Here is a 25,774-nt window from a genome sequence, read left to right on the forward strand (position 1 = left end):
CTCTGAGTTTCCAGCATCCGTCAGGTGCCTGGCTCGGGTGGTAATGAAGCCTCATCCAGACGCTCCCAGCCTTGAGGTTCGAGGCTCTACCTAGAGGTCAGAAGTAGATAGTGGCGTGCAAACGCGGAATGCGGGGCAGAAAACGTGCTTTCTTCTTTTGAATGACTTCTGGCGTTGTCGAGTTCAGGGGCTCAGTGAAAACAAGTCATAAATGATCTTCTCGAATTGCAGATGCCTACTGGTCAGCGTACACTATGTGTGTAGGCAAAGCGTCATCTGCTCCTTCTTGTGAGAGGGTTTACCTTTCACCGCGCCGATGTTGGCCCGGCCACGCCACTCGCTTTGGACAGCGAGATGCCCCTCCTCCACGGAGGCCTGCGGGCCGTGGCGAGTTTCTGCCAGGACTCCTTGCCCTGGGTGACATGCCAGGGCTGCCCAGTAAGAGCAGCTCCTTCCAGTTGGGTGAACACAGCGGGCATCAGGGCTGATGGCAGCTGTTGGTGGTTATGAACATGAGCAGGTGATCAAATCGTTGGACGCAGGTGTCGAGCCCCGGGGGTCGTCTGTCGCTACAACATGACCCGGCCTCGGCCGGCCAGGGTGGCTTGTGGATTGATGTAGAAGCCATAGCGGAAGTTCGGACTCACTGCTACCCAGCATTGCCTCTTCTGTCTGGAGCCAGGGGTCCCCGGATGAGCCAGCAGCGGTGACCCCTCCCAGGTCAGGCCGCCTTTGCTGTGCGCTGGCCCTGTTGGAGACCTTTTCCTGCAGATGGGTATCCGCTCCTGGGGACCCTCACCCCCTGGTGCTTTCTGCAGCCCCAGGGCTCAGCCCTCTCTCTGCCTGCTGGTGGGACTCAGAGCCCAGACGCCGTGAAGCTCACCCTCAGCCCCCTCATGTTATCCGGAAGGTGAACCAAGGCTCCCACACCTTCACGTCCCCGATCGCCCCCTTTTTTCCTTAATACCCAGGTAGCCCTTCCGGGGCTGCACCTGAGATGCTGTGGAGACAGACACCCCTTTCCGCGGCCCTCTCCTCCCCCGAGGCCCACAGGCTTCTGGCGCCTGAGGAGAAGGGGGGCTTCCTCACGCCCTTCCCGACTTAGTCACCAGTTCCTGCCCCATTCTCGCCCCAGTCCTCCCTCGTGGCCCCCTTGACCACTGGCATCTCCTCCCCCCGGCCTCCTCACCTCGCAGCAGAGGCCAGGCCTTGCATCGCACCTTTAACATGAGCACCACCTGGAGCAGAACATGACACGGGACAGAACCCCAGACTCTGGTCCCAGCCACCGCGAGGAGGAGCCGGAAGGACCACGGCCCTCCCCTGGGTCGCCGCAGCCGCTGACCGGGTCCCGGCACACGTCTGCCTGCCCTCGTCGGGGCAAACCCATCGACACAGAATCCCGAAAAGCCTCGTCATGAGGGTAACTCTGCCCTGGGCCAGCTCACCACCTTCCATCTTCGGCAGCGCCCCCTTCCACCTGCTGGGGAGCCCGTCGCTTGCTCAGAGCAGACCTAGGGCCACCTTGTCCTCCTTCTGACACACAAGTGTATGTGAGCAGGCGGGAGGGACCTGGGGTTCTCTCCTGGTCATTGTCCTGTGAGTCACTGTGTGTGGTGGGGTGGGGGGGCTCAGCTTCTCTCTCCCGCCTCTGACCAAGTGGCCTGGCCCTGGCCCTCAGCCCGGCTGTGAAGCCTCGAGCAGCCTCACTGGGAAGCAGCTCCGAGGGTGGCAGGAGAAGGGCAGGTGGCTCGGGGAGGGGGGGGTCCCTTCCCCACCCCTCCCCCATCACCACATGCAAACGTTATTGGGGGAGGGGCTAGTTAGGCAGGGGACAGAGAAGAGGCTAATGTGAATGCTTTCAAGAAACGTACAATAATTTCAATCAGCACCTTCCCTTCCATTTAAAAGCGTGGACTTAGCTACCTAATCAAATGTCATGCTTCAGACACGGTGACCTCCTGAGGCGAAAAGCAAGCCGTGGAGGCTCCATCTGGCTTTGGATGGTTTTAAAAATAGTCAGGCCTGGGAAGGCCATTAGGTAAGTGGCCTGAGAGCCTCGGAGAGGACCTCCTGCTGGGCCCCGACGACTGCTTTGTTGGGAAAATAGGGCTGGGCAGAGGTGAGGGGCTCCGAGAGGCCTCGTGGTATCCTGGGGTTCAGGGGTGCAGGAAGTGGCAGGGAGCCTCGGATCTTTCCACAGAGGGCACATCCGAAACTTCCCCTTTACACTTGCTGCGGCTGGTAGGTGTTCGTGCGTGTGTGCGCGCGCGCGCGTGTGTACACACGGGGTGACAGGCTCATTCTCCCAGTTCTCAAGAGAGGAGAGAAATGATCCGGTCCCAAGCGTGAGAAGCCCTGGGAGTAAGGAAGCCAAGGGTTACACTAACCGTGAAATGTAAGTCGTGGCTTTATTATTTTTCAGCAAGTAAAACAATAACGTTTTCATCGAGACAGGACTAAAAACAAAATCAGGGGTGGCCGCTCTCGGTGGAGGGACCGGCCTGAAGTTATCCGCGGCCGGGGGCGAAAAGAAACACCTTTCGCCGCCGTCCAGACCTGAGGCCTGCGCGCCGGGACCTCCGCCTGTCTCCGTCTCCGCTGTCCGCTCCCGACACTCGCCGGCGGGTTTTCCGCAGACGCTCCTCTTGACTATCCGCTTGGCCCGGGTTCACACCTGGGGTCGGGCAACCCCGGGGGACAGGCATAGAATTCAGGGGCCTCTCTACACTTTGCACGGGTGGCGCAGTTAAATGTCCACTTTTGCAGACTCTAACTGAACCCCGACATTCCCTTCCATTTTAGATGCAGGCGGTTCGCCGCGCACTGCGGGCGAGTCTCGGGGACCGCGGACGTCTCGATCGCAGCGCCCAAATTGCGGGATTTCTTTTTTTTTCTTTCTTTTTTTTTTCGTTTGGCCAAGGAATTACTGAATGTAGTAATGAGAAGAGCCCACAGTGCCCTATTGAAAATTAGTTTGATTAAAATGTTAATGCATTTCAGTGCGTCCGCGCCCCAGTCACCCTGCGCCTCTCAGCGCATGCGCTACGTGCGTCGGAGACAGGTCCGCAGGTTTGCCCGGGGCTGGCCCCGGTGTCCAGGTAGCACGGCCCTCAGGAGCTCCCCACCCACCCTGCAGCCCAGGCCCAGCTGCCTCCCCCGGGTCAAGGCCGGGAGAGGGCCTCCCTGGTGCGGCAGTGCCACTTGGTCCCACTAGGTGGCAGCAGTGCGGGCAGCCGCCCTCTCCCAGCTCTCCTGGGCCCAGTCTGTCCAGAACCTCCCTGTCAGCTTAGGGGGCTCTGACCCTACCCTTCTGGGAGCTCTGACCCTACACTTGCCGGGGAGAGGGCGCCAGGGTAGGGTCACCCAGGAGTGGCCAGGCAAGAAAGTGCTGACTCCGCCTGGTGCTCCTTTGGACACACTAGTGACCCTGCATGCAAGGCCATCTCGTCCAACCCAAGAGCCAGTGTGGGAGGGAATGTGGAAAGCATACAGGGGGGAGGGGAGGGCCCGGCGGCCCAGGCGCCCGGGTCCCCAGGGAGCGGGCAGGGACGCCAGTCTGCCCTCGTCACGACGGGCATCTCTCCACCACGCTTCCCTGCCTCCTGCCCCTGCTCTGGGGTCTCGGAGGGGAGGCCGGTCACCCCACCCTCCTGCCTGGGCGTCCAGGACCCCTCAGCTCCAGCCGCCCCCTCCCAGTGCCGGGCCGGGCGCTGCTGTCACAGGGGCGGGGGTGGCAGCGGCTCGGGCCAGGCCCCCCCCCCCCCGGCCAGGGCACCTCACTGTCCCTCCCTGGCCCGCTCCCGCACTCGCCACAGGGGACAGCGCTGCAATGACTGCGGGGACCCCGACCCGCGCCTCCCCCCAGGACATGGAGAGTTAAAAGCAGAGTGACCGGAGTTTCTCAAGGACACAGCAGGCCGGGCCTCCGGCGGTGCGTTTCCCTGCCTGTCCCTTCCCTCAGTGAGGGGGGTCCCGGTCAAGTCCGCCTCTGTCCTTCGTCACTGTGACTGTCTTGTGAACAGCCTAAGCAGGTAGGCCCTGGAGTCTTGGGCCGAGGCAGGGGCCGCTGAACGGTGGGTGGCCGAGTCCTGGGCAGCTCCAGCGACGCCTCGCCTCAGGGCCAGGCCGCGGCCCAGCAGCTCCGCCCGGGGACTATTAGAGCTTCGTGATGCAGAACCGGGCTGGCTTGGGGCCTTGGGGCCGAAGGTGCCCCGGTCTGACCAGGAACGCGGGGACTTCCGCCGGGCGGCGGGGAGGGACGGGACGAGCCGGGGACCCTCCCACCTTGCATGCCCCGCAGCCCCCGCCTGCGGCTCCGCCTCGAGGAAAGTTTGCGCGCAGCCCCGCTCCATGAGCCCCCCGCCCCCAATGCTCCCTCGGGAACGCTTCCTCCCCAAATCCGCTCTCTGGGCCCACTGGGCGCAACCGAAACCGGGTCGGAACCTCGAACTGCTTCGCATGCCATCCGGTTACCGTGGCAACACCATCCGGCGGCGCCAGGCGGTCCAATCGGAGCCCGCGGCCTCTCCTGAGCCTTTCCCAAGGTGGGGACCGGGCGAGGCGGGGACTGGCAGGGGCGGCCAGGGCCCCACCTGCCGTGAAGCCCAGACCGAGCACAGCCCCGCGCGGCCAATCAGGCCCCCGTGAGGCGGGGCGGCGAACGGCAGCCGGAGCCAGGCTGGGGGCTCCCGCTCCAGTTTGAGGGGCGGGGACGCGGGTGACGTGAGCCGGCCCGGCGGGCGGAGTTGGGACCCGCTCAGGGAGGCGGGGGCGAACGCGCGGAGAGGCGGCCGAGCGGCGCGGGCGGCTGTGCGGCGGGCGCGGTGGGCGCGGGCGGCGGGCCCCGGGATCCCCGCGCGCCTCCTCGGCGCCGCGCCGCCGCCGCGCGTCCCCACGCCCCGCGCTCCACGGCGCCCTCGCCCCGCGCGCCTCCCGTGCCCGCCTCCTGCCCGCCTCCGGCGCCGCGGCCGTCTGCAGAGCGAGCGCTCAGACGGAGCCCCCGGCCAACTTGAGCGGCGCCGATCCGCGGCAGAAGCCCGGGAGAGCCCCCTGACCCGGCGGCGCGCGGAGGGGACCTGCGCCCGCTCGCGTCGCCACCTTCCAGCCCCCTGGACCGCGCCGCTCACTCGGAGCGGGGCTCCGATCGGAGGCAAGAGACACGCACCGTGCGCGGCGGCGCCGCCCGGCCTCCCTCCTCGCTGCCCCGGAGGGCGAAGCCGCCGCTCCGCCGACCCTCGCCGCGCGGCCGCAGCGCCGGAGTGCGCCCCTCCCGGGCCGGCCGCGCTCGCCGCCGCCTTCGCTGGGTCGCCCCCGGAGCCCAGCGCCCCGGCTGGAGAATGTGCGCCCCCGCGGGCCGCCCCGCCTGAGCCATGCGCCCCAACGGCGGCGGCGCGCCGGCCGGCGTGGAGCCCCGCGCGGCCGCGCTCTGACTCGCTGTGCGCCCCGCGGCCGGCGGGCGGCGGGCGGCGGCGGACCGAGAGCCAGAGACCGGCGCCGCGGGACGGAAGCGAGCGGGATCCGGCGCCGCGCAGATGGCCGGGGCGAGCAAGGTCTGAGGCTCGGCTCCCCGAAACGTGACCATGTGGATTCAACAGCTTTTAGGACTCAGGTGAGCGACCCGGCTGGTTCCCGGGTGCCGGTGGGTGCGTGGGTGCCGGGCCAGACTGAAGGGCGCTTTCCTCTGTGTTGCAAATAAAGGGACCCCCCCCAAACTCTCCGCGAGCGGCGAACGGGGTGCACCGGGAGCCGGGTCGCGGGGCCGGTCCGGAGCTCGCAGCCCTGCGGTTCCGCGTGTCCGGAGTCCGCGCAGGGGCACCCGAGGCTCGCGGCGCCAGCAGCGCAGTGCCCTGGCCGGCCGCCCCGGCGCGCCTCCTCCCGGGGCTGCGAGCGAGGCGCGGGCCGCTGGGCGCGGCGTGCTGGGCACCCGGGGCGGGGGCCGGGGCTGCTGGGCTTGGGCGAGAGCCTGGCGGACAGAGTTGGAAGAGAGCGAAGCCGAACGCCCCTCCGCCCGCCCTTGCGCTGCCTCGGGCCCGGCGCGGAGCGGGGGCCTCCCGGCTCCCAGCTGCCGATCCAGCTGTTTGCCGGTGACCTCCGGGCCTGACGGGCTCACGCAGCTGGCTGGCAGCTGGGGCTGGAGACGCCGAGGTTCTGGGGGAGCGCGAGAATGCACCCCATGTTCATCCGCACATGGAAACACCCCGTGGGAGCGCCCCGGGGCTTGTCTGTGTCCCAGACTCCAGAGCCAGCTGGCCCGGGGCTTGGAGCCAGGAAGACCCTTTCGGCAAACTTTGCTCGCCTGCGGTGGCGCTCGGGCTTCCGCCCCTGCCTCGGGCGGCCCAGGGCCCAGCAGGGCACAGCTGACCCCTTGCGGGGCAGGCCGCCTCCGCGCTGTCGCCCTCCCGCCGGGGGGCTGCGCGGAGCGGGCGCGTTCGGGTCCCAGGCTGCCGCCGAGAGCGAGGAGGACGGAGGCGGAGGCGGAGGCAGCCGGGGTGCGGTTCCCGAGTCCGTCCGCTGGGATGCACTGCGCGCCCGCTGCTGCCAGCGTCTGCTGCCCGGGCCGCCCCCTCCGCCACCCGGTGCCGGCGGGGGGCGGGGGGAGCCCTGGGGAAGATCAAGCCGGCGTCCTGGTTTAGCCGGCGACCCAGCGCGCACGGCGCGTTCTCGCGCCCCCTGGTTTGCCCACGACTCCCCGCTCCGGGGGCGAAGACTGTTTACAACATCTAGTGAACATCGTCAAACGGTATTACTGGCCTTTTTCTGGAAAGCGGCGCCGCTTCTCTGGGAGGCCGGCTCGCGACCGGCGCGGGCTTTAAAAGGTTAACGGCGAAGCGGATGTCTGGGTATTGGCTCGGCCTGTGCTTGGACTAGATAAGGTTCTGGACGCAGACAAAATGGGGCGGGCAGCTTTGCCCGTGACCCATCCAGGCGCTCTGCCCTCTGTCTCCAAGTCCCAGCCAGACCCCAGGGCCTTGGGAAAGGCCAGGTGGGTCCCCACTGACCCGTGGGCACCTTCAGGCCCTGTCTGCCTCTGGGGCTGCCGTCTGGCACTTGGTGACTGACTGGCAAGTTATTTGAACCGACATCTTTTTTTTTATGACTAAGTTGCTAGATTGAAAGATTAGTACGTTTTGATAAGGGGAGAGGAGAGTCCCTGTCGGGGGAGCGAGCAGCCCTCGAAGCGGCCCCCGGCGAGCGCGGCCTGGGCTTCGCGCTGGGAGACAGTTCTGCTGCTGATTTTGAAGTTTGACCTTTTGTTTTTTCCCTTTCAGTGTTAGCACAAGAGATTTTCTGTAAGTGGGTCTCTGAGGACGAGCTGTCACCTCCTTGGGAGGCTGACAGGAGAGAGCTCTGTCACGTGCTGGAGCCGTCCCCTGGCCAGCACCGGGGCCGTGCCCAGGGCGGTCTGCGGGCTTTGCGTCGCCCCCGGCGCCCCTAATGGTCCCTGACGGCCAGGATCGCTCGCCGGAGCCCCAGGATGTGCTTTTTCCTTGAAGTCAGCCAGTCACCTTTGCTCATTCCATGGCTCTCGGACGAGCCCTGGGCATCCTGCCCCAGACAGGGCCCGGCGAGCACTGGACCGGGAGCCCAGGGGACGGAAGGCAGCCCCGGGCGCTGTCCGAGCGAGGGGGACTCGGCTCTGGCTTCCGGTCACGGCCTGGGCTTGGGGTTCCACTTCTGCCTCTGAGCGGAGCTGTGCGTGGAGCCTTTTCTTCCTAGGAGGAGAAAGGGACTGTCTTTCTGAGCTGTTTTGGTGTCTTTTTGGTGGTGTCCGTAGCAAAGCTGCGAGGATACCTTCCTTCGGCGCGGGGGCAGGTGTCTCCCTGGAGGCTGTGCCCGGCCGGCATCGGCGAGCATCTGGGGGGCAGGGCGGGGCGCAGGGTGGCGCTTACTCAGCAGGCGGCACGGTTCCCGGTCTGGCGGCCGGTGGCCGGGTGGCCGGTGGCCTCTGAGGCTGCAGCCCTCAGTGCTGATGTCGCCGCGCTCGGAGGCTCCGAGCCTGCGAGGCGTCCGCAAGGTGTCCTCAGGGGCGCCATGGCCAGCCAGGGCTTCTTCCCAGGCCGTGTCCTGTGGGGTCACTCTGGCGTGGCCCTGCCCTAAGGTGCAGTGACCCCCCCCTGTCGGGGAGGCCTGGGGGCACGTGTGTGGGGGTGTGTGTGACAACATGGTGCGGCTCTCGTCTTACACGGGGCACTTTGCTGTTCTCCACACTGGGCCGTCCACGCTGTGCCCCGCGGGGGGCCTCGCCGCAGGGACCCAGTGGGCTGGCCGTCGCCGGCCCCGCCTGGAAAGCCCTCCTGCCCCCGGGGCTGTGCACCGGCTTTGCAGGCCGGAGCCAGGCACTGTGCCCACAGGCACGGCCCTCCCGGTGGTGAATCCTGGCTCACACCCGGTTCCAGCTGCTGCCACCAAATTGATTGTGACTAGAATTCATGGCGCGTCGGTGGCTGTGGCTCTCATCAGGGAACGGATCCAGTCTCTCCACCACATGGGCGTGCCCCCTCCCCTCACACCCGCCCCCCGGGGGATCCACCGTCCAGGCGGGGAAGGGGCAGCGGGCTCTTCTCCGTCTGTCCCTTCTGTTGATTTATTTTATTTTAATGACCCACTTCGTTTTCTTCTGTGCTTTGAAAGAGGTGACAAGTGTGGAGCAGGGCAGGCGGCCGCAGCTGAGACAAGGCTGGCTGTCGCTGGGTCCCTGGGGAGGGGACAGCTCGCGTGCCCCTGCTTCCTGCGGCCCCGTCCTGGGCCGCCCCAGCTCGGCAGCGCCGTCCCTAGCCACCGACCTGGCACCACGGCGTGTTTGACCGAAGCAGGCCGGTGTGTGTCCGGCGTCCTTCCGCTCCTCCAGCTCTTCGTGGAAGAGCCGCGGGGTGCCCTGAGCATGTGGCCGAAGCCACGCTTCGGGTCACAGTGGGGCGGCGAAACATCCGCCCCCGCCCCGGCCAGCAGCGCGCAGCCTCCCGGAGCCCAGGGGCTTCTGCGGGGCTTACGTAAGCGTCATCTACCTTCCGCGAGAAGTTGCCAAGTTTTCTTCAAAGGGTTACAAGTCAGTAGAGACCAAACCGATGTAAAGATTAGCTTGGAAAGCCAAATATATCCTTGATCTAGATTTTTGTGTTTGAAGTCTGGCTCGAGAGGGTTCCTTCTGCCCGGTGCCTTTCAGGCTCGAGGGGGAGGCGGGAGTGGGTGTCGCCGGCGCCGGAGCCCATGGCCGGGTGGCCCGCCGCACTGTCTGCACCCAGGACCCCTTCCAGGAATTCTCCAGCCGGCGAGTCCCGAGGCCGGGAGTGGGGAGTGGCAGTTACATAACCCAGATTCGCTCTCAGTTAATAGAAAGTCGGAGGCTGCGCGTGCCCGTGTCAGAACTCCTGGGCCTCCGGGCGGGCCCCCGGGCCTGAGCGGATCTGGCTGCCCCGGGGAGGCCTGGCTGCTCCCGCCCCATCGCGGGGGGGGCAGCACTCTGTACCCCGGCAACCACCGAGGAGCACTGGGGTGTGTCTTCGATTCCAGCTCCTGGAGGCCCTTCCAGAACAAGCGATAAGGCCTGGGCCCCCGCCGCTGCCCGGGGCGGGGCGGGCAGGCTCGGGCCGGCCCAGCTAACTGGGACGCACAGGCGCGTGCGGGACGTGGCACAGGCGCGTGCGGGAGCTGTGCCGGGCGCCGGTGTCTCTCTTTGGAAAGAGCCCTGGGCATGGAGGGAGGCCGGAAACCCACGGCTCAAAACCTCCACTATGCCCCGTGTGAGTGGAGGGCTCGGGTGTTGGAGAAGGACGAGGTCCTGCCACCGGACCCTCGGGCGCCCAGGGGTGGCTCGGGCTTGTGTCTGCGTTTCTAACGCGTGCACACTGCAAAAGGGTGTCGCCTTGTTTCTCTGTCCCCTCCCACCCGGGGAAAAGTTGGTGGCAGCCGTGCCGCGTCCATCTGCGCCGCGCCCTCCCCAGCCGGCCGTCCACTGGGCCTCTTCTGTCCACTCGCTGGGACTTGCGCCAGCTGTCGCGCTTGCCCTCGGTGGCCGGCCAAGGAGGGCCGGCCGGGCAGCGCGGCCGCCTCTCTGCCCTCCGTGCGTTTCCCGCCCACAGGGGCCACTGGCTGGGCGGGGTGAGGGTCGTGCTCGGCGGCGCGTGACCTCAGGGGCTCACGGAAGGGGCAGCAGTGGCTGCGGCAGCGCCAGGACCTCGTAGCCGCGGAAGGACCGAGGGGGCGTGGCCGCCCGGACGCCTGGGAACCCGTGGGCGGGCTTCCGCTGGCGCAGGGCAGGGGCCCCTGCTCGCTGCCGTTCTTCATCACCCCTCGCGACGGGGGGGTGAGGGGGGGGTCGGTGCACGCACAGACGCGCGGGGGTGTCCACGCGCACGGCGCCCTTACGTCACCAAGTTTTGCCTGTGGTCACTCGTCCCTAACTGCTCCCTGAGACAGAGGAGAGGAATGCCCGGCCAAGGCCAGTCTTACGGTTAGGCCCTGTCCTGACTCAGGTGGATATATCATTTCTTCAACCTGGCTTTCGTGTTCGCGACTCCACTTAGAGATTCACTCTTTTGGCTTGAGATCGAGTTATAATTGGAGCGCAGACATGTTCAAGAAAAGCCATTCCATTGAAGTCTTTCAGTCATTATCGGTTTTGGCGAAGCGAGAACATCCAATTTTTAAGTGTCTGGGAGGAGGGATGGGTGCAGATGGGAAGACGCGAAGCAGCTGGCGCAGGTCTGGCGGCGAGATGGGGGAGCAAGGTGCCACCCCGAGGGAACAGGCAGACGGGGGGGGGGCGGAGGCTGGGGGCAAAAGGCGAACGCGTGCCCTGCAGGTGAGCCGAGGTCACCCCGGCCCCTTAGCTTTCTGCGGCCGCGGACAGTGTGCGCGCCTACGAGGCTAACCAGACACAGAGCGTCCGCCGGGAACAGAAGGTCCTGGCAGGTGCGCGAGTCCGCAGCCGGGCAGGTGGGAGAATGCGGTGGGAGCTCGGCGGCACGCACACGCCCGAGGCCGCCCCCGTCCCTGTCCCACGCGTGAGCAGCAGCGTCGCATGGTGCACGGGGAGACCGTGTCCGCGTCTCAGCGACAGAGGAGCCGGGGTCGGCGCGCGCATCACGTCGGCGCCGGGCGCGCAGCGCAGCTCAGCGGTTCGGGGGGCTGCGCGCTGCGGGACGATCGCCCCGGTACGTCTCGCGAACGTCCGTCGCCGCACACAGCTACGGCATCTTTTTTCTCGTGATAAGAACTTTCGAGATCCGGTATCTGAGCCCCTTTCGAACCTGCAGCGCAGAGAGTAGTTGGTGCGCGCCAGAGGTGGGCGAAGGGGCTGGAGGGGACCAACGTCCAGTCGCGACCGGAGTGCTTCCCGGGCCGTGACGGACAGCGCCGTCTGCTGGGAAGGTCCACGCGCCGCGGAGCGAGCGCCTGGCCTCCGCCTTCCTCATTTGGTTTGCACCTGCGACTCGCACCTCGGCTGCTGAGCGCCCCGGGGCGCCCGGGCGTGAGCGGACGCCACGCAGACCCCGCGATGAGCGGGTTTCTGTGCAGCGTCGACGGGCGTCCCAGGTGGGCGATAAAAACTCTCTGATCAGGGTAGAGACCGGCACGGGTCAGGGGAAATTCCGCGTGGGCTACGTTTGTGTTTGGAAGAGTCCCGGCGGCCGCCGCAGGAGCAGAGCGGGCGGGCGGGTCGGCCGAACGGCGCGTTCGGTTTGACCTGCGCATGCGCGATGTTCGCGTTTCCACTGGTCCTCAGGGTGCAGTAGTGCTCGCGAGTCTTAATGTTATGTTCTCACCCTGCGCTTGGTCTTTGAAATCAGGAGTGTCATTTGTTGTCATCACACGCCCCCTGTCGGGCTAGCCACATCCGGGGCGCTTGGGAGCCACCTGGGGCTTGAGGCTGCCGTGTCGGACCCTTTGTTCTGAACAAAGTCAGTGCCGAGGACCTGCCACTCCCCGGCCCACGTCTGGTTCTGGCACCGTCGTCCCATTATTACCAGCTCCAGGGAGGGCCAGCGTGGCCGGCAGCCCTTCTCCTCCGACAGTGGACATGTGCCGAGTGCCAGCTCCAAGTGGGTCGGGGCCAGGGCCAGAGGCTGAATGGTGGGCTGGAGGGGGGCAGGGCTGCCGCTGCCTTTTCAGGGCCCACGGTCTCCAGAGGGAGCTGCCGGGTTGTGCGGGCAGGTTGCTCACACCTGCTGGGGCGCTCGCCACCCCGGAGTGCAGCAAGGCGGTTTCAGGGGCCTGAGGAAGCAGTGACAGGGCCTGGCCCCATGTGACACAGGCGTCTGGGGCTGGGGTCCGTCGATGGAGCGGTGCGATCACCAAGTACAAGAACAGGACAGGCTGGGTCGCCTGCCAAGGGGCGGAGCGACCAGGGACTCCGGGGCGGCAGACAGCGGGGCCCCTCCCCCTCCTGGGGCACGTTCCACAGCCGGGAGCTGAGGGCGGGGCCTGCGCCTCTCCCTGCACCATGTCACCGTCACCGTGATTGTCACCGTCACCGTCACCGGTGCTGACGGACCGGCCCTGTGGGCCCCGTGGAAGTGCGGGGTGCATCGCCAGAGCCTGCTCTGCGTGAAGCCCTCCGGGAGCGCCATTCCTGATGGCAGTGTGGGGGAGCGTGAGGTGGGGTGCACGTGCAGCTGCGTGGGGGTGTCTGTTGGGGAGTGTGCGCGTGTGCGCGCGTGGGCTGTGGGTGTGCGCGTGAGCGTGTGTCGTGGCGTCTGGGGCCCAGGGGGGTCCGAGCGCTCATTACCAGGAGTGCCGGCTATGAGGCGGACTCCAGCCTTGGGGCAGAGCGGACTTGCCGTGTTCAGGGGGCCGAGGCTGCGAGGCCCTCCGCCGGCTGCGCCTCCCAGGAGGTGGAGCGCAACCTGTGGGATGAGGGGCCTCTGCTGAGGCGCCCTGGGTGACCATTTGTCCTGTGGGGTCAGTCTGTGGTTCGGCAGCCCTGCCTGCATTCGGTGGCAAACTCTCTGAGCCCGGAGGTGGTGCCCATGTTGATCTCATCTAAACTGTTAGAGATTCATTCCTTTGGCACAGATTTTTTTTCCTTAGACCCCTGTACTCAAACTATGGAGCTTTGGGGAAACCGAACAGCCTTCTCCCGGCCAGACCCGACAGTGCAGTGCCTTCTAACGGACACGGGGTTTCCACGCGCTGTGGTGACGATAACAGGCAGGAGGGCAGCCAGCCCCGGCGGCTCCAGGCCCGGCTGTCTGGAGTTCGGAATTTACTGATGGGCCTCATGTCCCGGGGCCTGCCGGGCATTTTCGCGTGATGTCGTGGAATCCCCGATTGTGAAAACAGAATGTTTCGGGGGAGGAAGGGAAGAGAAGCCCGGCATCAGGAAGCGCTGCCAAAAAACGAACATTCTCGATCCATTTTACAAGTCGACGCTATCTTGCTCTCAAAGCCAACAAGGATGGTACCAAAAAACCGAACTGCAGACCAAGGTCACTCGCGAGGATAGCTGTCCCCACCCCCCAAAAAACTCCCTAACCTAACACGATAGCAGAATCCCCAAGCAGATACAAAGGTGTGCGGCGAGCGGCGTGGAGTCCGTGGATGCCGGGCCGGCTCCACGTTTGAAAGTCAGTAAGCGCAGACTGTCACGTGAAGAGGCGGAAGAGGAAACGTGTGTGATCATACGCATGTGATAAACTCGATGCCTCTCTATGATAAGAACCCCCAGAAAAATGGGACTAGAGGGGCAGGTCCTCAACTTGACAAAGGTCAGCTACACAAGGCCAAGCTCTGACTTTGAACTTCATGTTGAAAAACCGGGAGCTTTTCTCCTAAGATGAGGACCAAGGCAAGGATGTCCACGCTCGCCAATCCTATGCAGCATAGGACCGGAAGTTCCAGCCAGTGCAAGGCAGAGAGGACAGGAAATAAGAGACCTACAGAATCCCGTCCATATTAGCCGGCGTTATGGTTGTCTGCACAGAAAATCTCATGCAATATGTTAAACACTCTTAGAGCTAACAAGCGAGCTCAGCAAGGTTGCAGGACACAAGATAAAGGCACAGACATGAACTGTATTCCTATCTACCAGCAGTGAACGCATGGACGCTGAAATTAAAAATCCGCCGCCCTTTATGATAACTCAAAAATGAAATATTTTGCTGTAAATTTAACAAAGCACGTTCTGCCGAAGACTTGCATGCTGAGAATGCACATGCTGATGGAAAAAAAAATCAAAGAAGTTCTAAGTAAACGGACAGACATACTAGGTTCATGGATGGGAAAGTTTAGCACAGAAAGGACAGCAGTTTGCAAATCGATATAAAGGTCGAACATAATTCTTAACGAAATATTTCTACATGGAGATAAGATTATTCTAAAATTCGTGTGAAAAGGAAGCAGAGCGGCCAACGCTGTTTTGAAAAAGAATAAAAAAATGGGAAGCATCGGTCTCTCTGACCACAGGACTTATTATCGGGCTACAGCAAATGCGGCCGTGTGGTATCAGTGTAGGGATGGGGACACAGATCGATGACACGGAGCAGAGAATCAGAACTGGACTCCCACAAACACGCCGAACTGGCTTTGACAAAAGTGCAGATTCGGTGAAAGAAAGATAGCTTTTCAGCAAATGGTACTGGGATAACCAGACATGCAGCGCCGAAGAACAAACAAACAAACAAACCTGAAACAAACGAAAAGGACAAAAAGCTTTCACCTAAGCTCACATCGTATACAAAATTAACTCAAAATGCATCGCAGAATTAAATGTAAAATAAATATAAAACTTTCAGAAAAAAATGAGGAGAAAATCTTCAAGATACGGGGCTAAGCAAAGAGGTTTTAGATTTGACACCGAAAGTACCATCCGTAAAATGGAAAACTGATACATTAGATTTTATTAGAATTTAAAAAATTTGCGCCGTGAGGGATTCTCTTAAGAAGACGAAAAGACAAGCCACGGGGTGGGAGGGAAAGTTCGCAAGCCACGTATCTGACAAGGCGCTAGCATCCAAAATCTATAACCACCTTTCAAAACTCTGCAGGAAAAGTCCAACGATCCACTTAGAAACGCGTATGAAGCAGCATTTCACCAAAGAGGATATTTAGGTGGTAAAAAAAAAAAAATCACGTGGGAAGGTGTTTAACCTCGTCGGCTATCAGGGAAATGCAAATTAAAGCCACGGTAGACAGCGCTGTCCACCGGCCAGCGGGGCCGGGCTCCCGAGCGGCGCCAACACCCCGCGCTGGCGCGCATGCGCGACTCGGGCTCCCCCGCCCCGCCGGCGGGAGGCTCACGTCGCAGCCGCTTGCCCGGCCCTTCGGCCGACCCTCGTGACAGGACTCGTGCACGTGCCCCCGGGTGGAGCCCTTCGCTCCGGGCCATTTATGCCAGAGAAATGAAGTGTCCGCCCGCCCGACTGCCCGCCCGCCGGGGGTGCTCGCGGCCGCAGCATCCGCGATGGCCGCGCACCGGAGGCCGGCCAGACGCCGCCCGGTGCGCGGACGGGGAGGCGCGGCGGCGCGTTCGCACCGTGACCCGGTGCCCGAGGAGCCTGTCGCACGCCCAGCCCTGTGTTGCGCGGGGCTCACGCGGGCACGCCGCGGCGCGCCATGGGCTTCCTCGGAGCGGCGGAGTTACAGACGGCGGTGGCCGCGGTGCGGGACGGCGGGGCGGGCCGGGCCGGGCCGGGCCGGGCCGTGGCCGCAGCCTGGCCGCACGAGGCGCCCTGCGGTCAGGACGCGCGTCTCGTCCCGATGGCACCAGCGTCAGCATCCTGCTCACGTCGCTGTCCCACGGTTTTGTGAGATGTCACCGCAGGGGACCCTGGGCGAGGGGCGCTCGGGGCCTGTCCATGTCGCGTCTTACAGCACGTGCGAAACTGCGCTTAAACGGTTCGATTTAAAAATGCGAACTCACTTCCTCTGCTTCTCTGTCAAAGATTCGTGCCCGATTGTCATTTTGGGGTGTGCGTGTGTGTGTGCGTGTGTGTGTGTGACCTCTTCAGGGCGCCGTGTACTTGGAGCTGACGGCAGTCACGGGTGATGTGGAAATCGGGAAAAGGGCAAAACAATTACTTGACGAAATCTGCCATGTTGTGATTCTTCCACGCTTTCTGGAATGCAAAATACAGCGGCACGCGGATGCGCGGTGAGCCTCACGCTCCGAGACCCACCACCGGCGACAGTAATAACCGACCTGGTGCGTGGTCGTCGGACGAGGAGAGCTGCTCAGACCCTCCCCGAATTAGGTCGGCTCTGAAAATAGAGCAGGCTTTTCGGGGCCCGCCCCGCTCTCCACCCCGGGCCACGCTCCGAGGGTTCGCAGCCGCGCACAGGGGCGGCTGGGCTCCTGTTTCTAGTTCAGTAAGACGCGAGGCTTGAGGCCGGGACAGGATGCGAGTCTGCGGCGCTGCCGAGTGCAGGGCACGTCGGTCTGTGGGACGGCGGCGCTGGAGCGAGAGCGCGTGTCCGAGTGCGTGTCCGTGCGTGTCCGAGTGTGTGTCCGAGTGCGTGTCCGTGCGTGTCCGAGTGTGTGTCCGTGCGTGTCCGAGTGCGTGTCTGTGCATGTCTGAGTGTGTGTCCGAGTGCGTGTCTGTGCGTGTCCGAGTGTGTGTCTGTGCGTGCCTGTGCGTGTCTGTGCGTGTGCCCCGTGCACACACGCTGTGAACGCCTTGGGTGATGTGACGAGAACCGCCATGTGCCTTCGAGACCCTGTGAGCTACACGTTTTCCTCGCGTCTCTTTGTCTTTCCTTCTCGAGCTTCCCCGGGCGCCCCGGTTCCAGACCTTTCTGCAACCCAGGCTTTGCCCTGAGCGCCCCAACGGGCCCGCGCCACGTCGGCCTTTCCTTGGGCTGTGGCAGTCCTGCCCGCGGGCACTGTCGCTCTCGCTGCACAGAGGGGGGCGTCGGAGCTCAGAGAGGCACGTCCTTCGCCCGAGGTCACACAGCGGGCTCCTGGCCCAGCGGGGGTCTGGACCCGGGGTTTCGTGGCCCGCAACCTCTGTCACGTGCCTTCCTCTGTCCCTTGCGGCTCCCGTGTTTTTGTGAAATTTGCTTCTCCCTCTGTGAAGTTGCTCACTGCCCTTTTGGGGAAAACAAAACCGGACAAGATGAAATGAAAGGAAGGCCGAGGCCGTGGAGTCGGCTCAGCACCGCCGGCCCCCGAGCCCTGGTCCCCGGGTGACCGAGGCCGCAGGCCCTCGGCTCAGCACCGCCGGCCCCCGAGCTCCGGTCCCCGGGTGACCGAGGCCGCAGGCCCTCCCAGCCCCGTGGTCGACGGTCCAAGGGAGAGATCGTTTTGCAGCCAAGGGCGAATGAAACGGGTGACAACCTCTCTGTGACACAGATACTGTTATTCGACCTATTTACACTTGGAAGTAAACACGTCGCCAGTGGGACGGAGGGCCCCGCGCAGCCGTGGGCGAGGGAGGCCGGCCCCCCGGGGGACGGGGGTCCGGCGCGGTGCGGAGGCCCCGGGGACGCAGAAGCCCCGTTTGTTCGTTCCTCTGTTTTTCCCGTGAGAAGCGTTTATCGGGGCCCCACCGCGTCTCGCCGTGGCCCTGCGTCTCGTGTGACCAACCCGAGCTCCGCGGGTCGCATCCTGCCTTGGTGCGGAGAGGCTGGCAGGGGCTCTTGGACCCGTTAGAGGGGGGGCCCCGGCCGGCCCGGGGCGGCTCCCCCCGAGCCCGGAGGAGGAGGCATGGGCCTGGGGCTGGACGGGAGTGGGGTGGCGGGGGGCCCTGCCAGGAGCCCCCCACCCCTGAGCCTCCGCGGCCGGCAGCAGCTCTGCATGTCTCGGATGGCACGTTCCTTCCGGTGGGACAAGGAAGTCCACCCTCCCGGAGCAAATTAGAGCAGAGCACGTTAGGCTGTCTCTGTAGAGGACAGGGCCAGTCTGGGTCCGGACGCACGGGACAGACCCCGGGAAGCTGTCCTGGGAAGGAGGCGTGGCCGTGGCGTGGATGGTGCCGACGGTGGGGGGCGGTCACTCCGCCACGCTGGCCCGGTCCCGGACGCGGGGACCTGGAGGGGCCCGCCCCGACCTTCTGGCTGGTCCCACGTGCGCACACCGCGTCCTGGCCCTGCGGGCCCTCGCGGGTCTTTGCTTCTCAGCTGGTGTCAGGAGCAGGGCCCCCCAGACCTGGGGACGGGGGGAGACCTCGGCTCTGGGGGCCCGTGATGGCCGGTTGGCGATTCTTTCCTCGTGCTGCATTGAGAAGGGCCGTGAGCTCTCAGAGGCTCAGGGAGGGAAAGGTGTCCGCAGGCCGCCAGGTGTGTCTGCTCCGGGCGGGAGACGGGAGCCGGGCAACCCAAGGGTCCCAGAACACCCCTTCCTCCCCGCAGGACCGAGGCGGAGCTGGCCCGTAGCCGCGGGCGACCCATTTCGCGGGAGACGCTTGCGTGGTACTCGCGACCGGCCGGACACAGCTCTGGCCCTCGACAGGCCTCGCCTGTCTTCCAGCGTCGGAGTTAATTCTCTCCTTCTCTAGAGCGGAACTTGCCCAGGGTCCCATGGCCAGGGAGCAGCAGCGCCGGGCCTCGCACCCAGGGGCCCCGCTCCGGCGCCCGTCCTCTGAGCCGTGATGTCCTGTTCTCTTCTGGGGGACAGCACGGGGGATGGGGCGCGTGTGAGGAACTTCACGCCCGCCAGGCGGCCAAGCGCGGGACGGGCGCCCAGCACCCCAGGCCAACGCCCTGCCTGCCTGGCTCCGTGCCGGGCACCCCTGGCTGCCCAGGACACAGAGGCGGGAGGGGCTCTCCCCCACCCTCGGCGGTCGGAGCCAAGGGCAATGGCCGCACGGGGCCCCTGGGACAACAGGGCCCTGTGCACGGGGTCGGGGGCAGCCGCAGAGGAGCGAACGCACCCATGACGGCCGCAGAGCCGCCAGACACGGCCCGCGCCCTCCTGCCGGGCTGGGTCAGCCTGTGCCCTCGCCCGGGTCAGGACGGCCTGGGGAGGCGGCGGTGACTCGGGAGTCGGGGCCGGTCGCGCCCACCCGCCCGTTTCACAGGCGAGTTCAAGCGATGCCCCTCTCAGCTCGGCGTCTGAGGGACACAACTCACCTTTGGCGAGAGTCCCTTGGCCACCTCCCAGACCCCCGGCCGAAAGCCGTCTCCGACCAGGGTGAGGAAATGGCCGGGCGCACCCCTCGGCCTCGTCGGCACGTAACCGCTATTCGTGGAAAGTGGTTTTCTCTAAAAGAGTCGGTTTCCTGGCGGGCAGTCTGTTCCATGCGGCTCAGTGAGCCCCGGACCCACGAGCAGCCTGTGACAGAGGCCCCGCCTCCGGCGCCTGGACAGCGGGGGAGACGGCACCCCAGGGCGCCCACCAGTCTTCCGCGGGGCCCACCCCTTCCGCGAAGAGGACGTTCGGGGCTGTGCCCCGAGGCGGAAGGCGCCGCGTCCGCGCCGAGGCCCTGGTGGCTTTCGGAGGCCGGTCCTTCAGGGGGCCAATCACGCGAGGCGCGAGGAAGCGTGTTCATTTTTGGGGCGCTGCGTTTCACAGTCCCAGGAAATGGTGACGGAGCGGCCCCGTTGGGTGCCCACCGGGGTACCGTGCTGTGACGCTCGCGGGGGCGCGGGGGCGCGCGGCCCCCTTGGCGAGAGCCCGCTGGGCCGATGGCGCCCCGGCTCCGCCTGCAGGTCTCCCCGTCACGCTCCGGCCTCTCCCTCCCTCTGCACCTTCGTAATTCGATTCCCTTCTCAGAGGCCGACGCCGGGAGACTGAGCCGGAGCTCATACTGCTCGTGGCTGATTTTCGAGTTCTGGCGCCCAGGGTCACAGGCGAGGTCAGGCCTGTGGTTTCACAGGGCCAGCCGTCCGGGCGGTCCCCGGGCCCAGGGCTGCAGCCCGGGCTGGCTCTGGGCCTGCCAGCTTCGTTCAGCGGGCGCGGGGCGAGAGCCTCCCGTGTGCTGGCGCCGTGCCGGGCGCAGAGGCAGGGGACCCTTTCTGGCGTAGCTCTACCTGGAGCCGCGGAAAGGCTTCCTGGAGGGGGTGGCACGGCCCCCTCGATGTGCCCAAGAAGGACGTTGCGTGCCAGCAGGGGCAGCGGGGCGGCCGCCGTTTATCGAGCACTTGAGGGGCACGTGAGTCACAGGTGGGACCGCAGAGGCCCCGAGCGGGCGAAGGACTTGCTGGGAGCTGTCCCCCAGCCCCAGCCCGGGGGAGCCCGGGTCAAGGCGCAGGCGGCGCAGGCGCATCTGGGCCCGCCTTGGGGTTCTGTGCGTCTGGGGAGGAGGCCGTGGGGGCAGCGGGAGGGAGGGGCCCAGAAAGGTCGCCGGGACCTCGAACACCAAGGCCAGGACCTGGCTTCTATCCTGCGGGGGGGGTCACTGCCGTGGGGTCACCGCCGCAGGGTCACCGCCGTGGGGTCACCGTCGCGAGGTCACCGCCGCGGGTCCCAGGGAATGCTGCCCGCTCTGCCTGTGTGCGTCCACTGGACAGGGCGAGGCAGACCCCCGGGAGTGGGCTGGGGAGCGGGGACCACCGAGAGTCTGGGGAGTCACCGCGGGGGGAGCCTCGTGTCCTGGCTGGTCCCGCGGTCCTGTGCTGGGGGCGGAGGGGAGGACTATCAGAACGACAGAGGCCGGGGGGCTCTGGGCGGAGGCCCCAAGGAGGCCCCAGGCCGGGGGCTCAGGAGGCGGCTGCGGCCAGCTGGCCAGCGACTGCCCTGTCTCTCCTGGGAAAACGCCGTGCCGGGACCGCACGGGGACAAGCACGCTGGCTCTGACCACCCGCCCTTCCCCCGCACCCTCTGCACCCCAGGGGCCCCGCCCTGCCCCTAGGGAGCCCCCCTCAGGGGCCACTTGTCACTCTGCCCGCCCTGCATGTCCGTGTTTCGGGAGGAGCCCTCGGGTGCGAGGCGGTGAACCAACGGCTCCGAGTCAGCGTGGGGATGTCGAGTAGGGAATGGAAAAGCTGGGGGGACTTGTTTTCTCCCCCCAAATACCGTTAGAGTGGCCGCTTCCTTCAGCCACGTGAGGGTCAAACCTGTGCGCCAGCAAAGCGAAGGCCCTCCGTTAAGTGGCCTGAGAGGCGGCCGCCACGTGTGTGTGTGTCCGTGTACGTGTGCGATGTATGTAGCCGTGTATGTATGTCTGCGTGTTCATGTAGGTGCTGCACACGTGTGTGTGTCTGTGGGGGTTACGTGTAGGGGTGTGTGGAACGGGGGCATGCATGTGGAAGTGTGTGTGCTGTGGGGTGTGTGCATGTGGGTGTTGTGTGTGCACGTATGTGTGCATGTTTGTGTGGAGCATGTGCATACGAGTGTGTATGTGGAGGTGTGTGTTGAGAGTATGTGTGCATGTGGGTGCTGTGTACGCACATGTGTGTGCATGTGTGTGTATAGAGTGTGTATGTGGAGGTGTGTGCTATGTAGGGTGTGCGTGTGTGTGTGTGTGCATGTACATACAGGTGTGCATGTGGAGGTGTGTGTTGTGGGGGTGTGTGTGCACGTGTAGGAGCTATATAAGCGTGCGTGCGTGTGCAGGCGCCGCGTGGGGGCGCGTGCGTGTGCAGGGGCCGTGTGGGGGCGCGTGCGTGTGTAGGAGTTGTGTAGACATGTGTGCTGTGGGGAAGTGGGTCGAAGGCCCAGTGAACTTGAGAATCACCCACTAATAAACCCTGCACCCTCATCCATCGACCGTCAAGCAGTTCGGAAGTTTTAATTAACAAAATTCCTTCAAGGGCAGAAAATAGCATCGGCCTTATTTCACAGGTGGGTAAACTGAGGCAGGGCGGGGTTGCGCCGTGTGTCTAAGGTCTTGCAAAGTCAGCAAAGTGTCAGCCATGGACCCCGAGAGGAGCCGGGCCAGGCTCATGGGCAGCTCTGCCATCCAGCCCCGGAGTGGGCAGGGCGCGGGCGCACCTGCTTTGCCTTATGGATCCGGGGTCCCCCGCCAGGAGCCGTGTCCGGGGCCGATGGCTGTGGGCAGAGCCTCCACTGGCCAGGCCCTGCTGCGCCCTGCCTGCCCTTGGCTATTTCTCGCTTATTTTCATAGAGACACTGAGAGGAAGGGAAGGCTTCGCACACGCCGCCTCCACAATGTCCCTCAGCCCCTCGTCATTCTCAGGCCCCGTCTTGTGTAGGAATTCCAGAATCCTAATGAGTCACGAGCAGGTGCAATTTATGTCAGTGGTCATCCGCTCCTGCGCTGGCGGACGCCGGGCGGCTGTGCCTTTTGGCTGGTGTGCGTGGCCCCGCCGTGAGCATGGGTGTGCACCTGTCTCCTTCGGTCCCTGCGTGTGACTCTCTGGGGTGCAGGCCTGGGTGCCGACTCCTCTCGCCCATGGGCTTTGTCTGTAGCCCCCTGGGTTGGACACCCCTGCACCACTAATGTGATCTGAGGTGGTCCCCACGGTCCCCAGAGCTTGGTCTTCTCATCCGAGGGGTGGGGATGTCCCCCGCACAGGCCGGGAGGGTGGTGACTGTGTGCACTCGGCCTCGGGGTGACAGAGCCAAGCTGGCCCCGCGCGTCCCGGAGTGGACAGGCCCCACGCACCCCGGAGTGGACAGGCCCCGCCACCTGCAGGCCGAGCGCCGGGCGCAGAGGAGCTGTTCCGTTTCCGCTGCTCGCAGGTCCCCGGGGGAGAAGGAGGCCCCGCGCTGAAGGGGGGTCTGAGCTGCTGGGCGCGGTTCCCGCCGCTGCTCCGAGGCGGATCTGGCTCTCGGTGACGTCTGCGTCCCGTCTCCCTGGACCTCGGGGCTGAGCTGTGTGGTCTGCGAGACACCAGCCTCACTCACCTCCGTGTCCTGTCCCAAGCCCCGGCGGCAACCTGGTCAGGAAAACGAGCGAAGCAGGAGCAAACCCCTTAGCTTGAATGTGGTTTTCCAGAATGTTCTTTTGCCCTCCATTTTTTGGAGAAGGAGACAAAGCAAATGATAAGCAGGCGATGTCGGGATTTAAGGGTTTGGAACATGACTTTTAAGGGCCGGCCCGGCCTGCAGCGGGTTTGAGACAGTGCCCGGGGCCCTGTCTGCCGCTGGCCGTCTGTGGAGGTGGCGGGCCCCGGGGCGCTGTCCCGCGTCTCGGAGTTGGCATCAGGCTTCCGTCCCATGGGGCGCCCTCACCGCCCTTCACAGCAGTGAGTGGGGGGATTTTGTTCACTTTATAGTGGAAGGAAGCGAGGTCCGACGTGTAATAATACCGACACGATGACAAGCTTCGCGCCAGTGACGATAGCAGCTGAGGGTCGGGAGCGGCAGGACGTGTCACGAGGCGCGGTGGGTCATCCGCGTAATCCTCACGCCCGCCCACGGCCGGGTCTTCCCGTCCCGCGGGTGAGGGTCTCGGGCTCGGGGCGGCTCGGACCCCAGGCCGCGGAGGTGACGGGCCTTCCCTGGTCCTGCGGTCCTTCCCTCCCCCCGCGCCCCCCCCCCCCCGCCTCGAGGGACATTGGCGCGAGGCCCCGGAAACCTCGTTCACCGTGTTTCCAATCTAAAGGACATCGGCCCATTATTTTTCCTGCTTTTCTCCATCTGGAGACCGAACAAAATCGAGTCCCCGGGTGACCAGGAAATGTAATTGCTGGGAACAGGGAGGTCACGGGGAAGCCGGCGGGGCCTGCTCCGAGGTTAGGGTGCAAGCAGGTCCCTGCACGGTGTCCCCCACCGCCGCAGGGGCATTCGGTGAGAGCAGAGACGTTGAGACCGAGTTCACCCCCGCGGGTCTGGCTGCGGCAGCTTTGAGACCCTGCGGCTGCTCCAAACCGCACTGTGCCATGCATTTACGCTAAGGAGCCGATGTCTCGTGGGGTGTGGGCCATCCTGGGGGGGCTCGTGAAGCCTGTGGCGGCCATGCTGGGTGGGAGGAGCAGTCGGGGTCAACAGGACATCTGGGGCCAGAACTTACAGCTGCCAAATGTCACTAATGTTATGGGACCCTAAATCTCTGTGACAGGGAGGAGCCCCGGGCATATCAAAAGCAAAAACAAACAAACAAAAACAAACCAAAAAAAAACACAAAACCAAAACACAAAACAGAACCCCGAAGCCGTGGAGCGACCGGCAGCCGCGAAGGCCACGCGAGGTCGGACATGTCAGTCCGGGCGTTTGCTGGGGTAACGGGAGGCACTCTGTGCACAGCCCGGGCCCACATGCCCTCGGGAGGTGGCCTGTTTCTGTGTGCGACCCCACCTTGTGCATTTGAGTGATGGAGCCCTCTAACACTAGGGGCTGGGAGCGCAGAGTCTGCCACGCACTCCTCGGGGGCCCCCAAACAGCACTCACTGGGGACCAGGACCCACGGAAGAGACGTTCCCAGGGACGGGGCCGTGGCTGTCCAGTGCACTGCTGGGTCCCTGGGTTGCGTGGCCCTATCTCGTGGCTAACTTGAGGGGACAGTCACACCCCGAAGCATGCCCTGCCCCTGGTTCCTGGGCCATGAACACAATGCGGTACCATGCCCTGAATTTGTCCCCTGACGCATAAGCAGCACCTTGCAGAGGTTATGAAGGTCGCTAATCAGCTGATGCTAAAACGAAGAGAGTCTCCTGGATCATCCAGGCGGGCCCAGGGTGCCCTCAGGCGCCCTTCCGCACAGGGACAAGGGTGGAGGGGTGCAGCTGGGGCAGGGGATCAGGGCGTGGCTGGCCGCGTGTCCAGGAAATGGGGCCTCAGCCCCACGGCCGCGAGGGCCTGGGTGCTGCCGGCCACCCGCGCGCTCAGACTGAGTGCGCGGTCAGGTGTTACGCACCAATCGATAACCGATGCAGACGAGTCGGCTAACGGGGCCTTTGCCCGTCCGGTCCTCCCTCCACCCCCTTCCTCCCTCTCTCTTCCTCTCGCTCCTTCCCCCTCTCGCGGCTTTATCAGAACAACTGACTCTGGGAGGCATTGCTCCCGAAGCAGAAGAACTCAGGGTCTCTGTGGACTGACCGAACCCCGTTGTCCTGGATGAGGCTTCCAGACCCAACCCAGGCTGCTCGGCTATGTTCTAGTTTCAGACAAACAACGTAAGCGTGTCCCGAATTTTGCATGAGATCGACTGCAATGAAAACTCGTTGCTTTCCAGAAACGGTAAAGTGACCGGGCGGCCTGTGTTTTAACTGCTAAATCCGACAGTCCAAGCCCAGAGGTGGCCAGCGGGCTGAGAGGCCAGGCTGGAGCACAGGGCCGGGGCAGGAGAGGGCACGGGAGGGGGCTTCGGGGACCCTCAGGCTGTAGGAGCTGCTCACTAGGCTGGGGGACTGCAAGCTCTAGCTTGAGGGCCAAACCTGCCGGCTGCCTGATTTTGTGAATAAAGTTTTATTGGCAGTGACCACACCCCCCTGTCGGGGTAGTGCCTGAGGCTGTGTTTGCGTTGAGGACAGTGCTGAGTGGTTGTGACAGGCTCCCCACCAGCCCGGGCCTTTCCAGAAAGAGCCGACCCACCCCTGCTAAAGGATCAGAGGTCTGCTGGGGAGTCGAGCGCCGGGGCGGTGGGGAGCTCTGGCAGGGGGGGCCTGCGGGCCGGGCCGTGGGGCGCGGGGCGCAGTGGCTCTCCGTGCAGCCTCGGGGTCCCCTCCCGGGCCCCCCGCCCAGCGTTCTGCTTCGGGAAGACGCTTCCAGCCCCAGCTCTGCTCCTGCCGGGAACGGGGCGGAGCGAGCCAGCCACACCTTCCCTGCCTCCCCGGCTCCCTGTTTTGGGGTCTCTGGCTCTGTGCAGACAAAAGCCTCTTCTCGTCTGCGTGAGCCTATTTCTGTCTTGCTGCCTCCTTCTGCTCTTCCTTCTCGGCATTCAGCATTTCGAACACGGACTCCACGCAGGGCATGAGTCACGTTCTTGTGTGGCCATGGCGACGTCTTGGGCGCTGCGGGCGGGGGAGCTCCGTGCCCTCCGCACGAGGACAT

At 64.8% G+C, this 25,774-nt stretch overlaps 1 protein-coding gene across 2 annotated transcripts in view; it reads left to right on the forward strand.

Moving 5' to 3' along the window:
• The first annotated feature begins 5,527 nt into the window (after window positions 1-5,527).
• Window positions 5,528-25,774, forward strand: part of AJAP1 (adherens junctions associated protein 1) — an 88,842-nt gene continuing 68,595 nt past the window's right edge. For both annotated transcript variants that reach the window (XR_004953121.1, XM_016144372.2), the window contains exon 1: window positions 5,528-5,611. Coding sequence is in view for 1 of the 2 variants with exons in the window: in XM_016144372.2 (XP_015999858.2) it covers window positions 5,583-5,611 (29 nt within the window). In the remaining variant the exon portion in view is untranslated. The remainder of the gene's footprint in view (window positions 5,612-25,774) is intronic.

This window comes from Rousettus aegyptiacus, unplaced genomic scaffold (genome assembly GCF_014176215.1).
Source record: "Rousettus aegyptiacus isolate mRouAeg1 unplaced genomic scaffold, mRouAeg1.p scaffold_m13_p_1, whole genome shotgun sequence".
Lineage (NCBI taxonomy): Eukaryota > Metazoa > Chordata > Mammalia > Chiroptera > Pteropodidae > Rousettus > Rousettus aegyptiacus.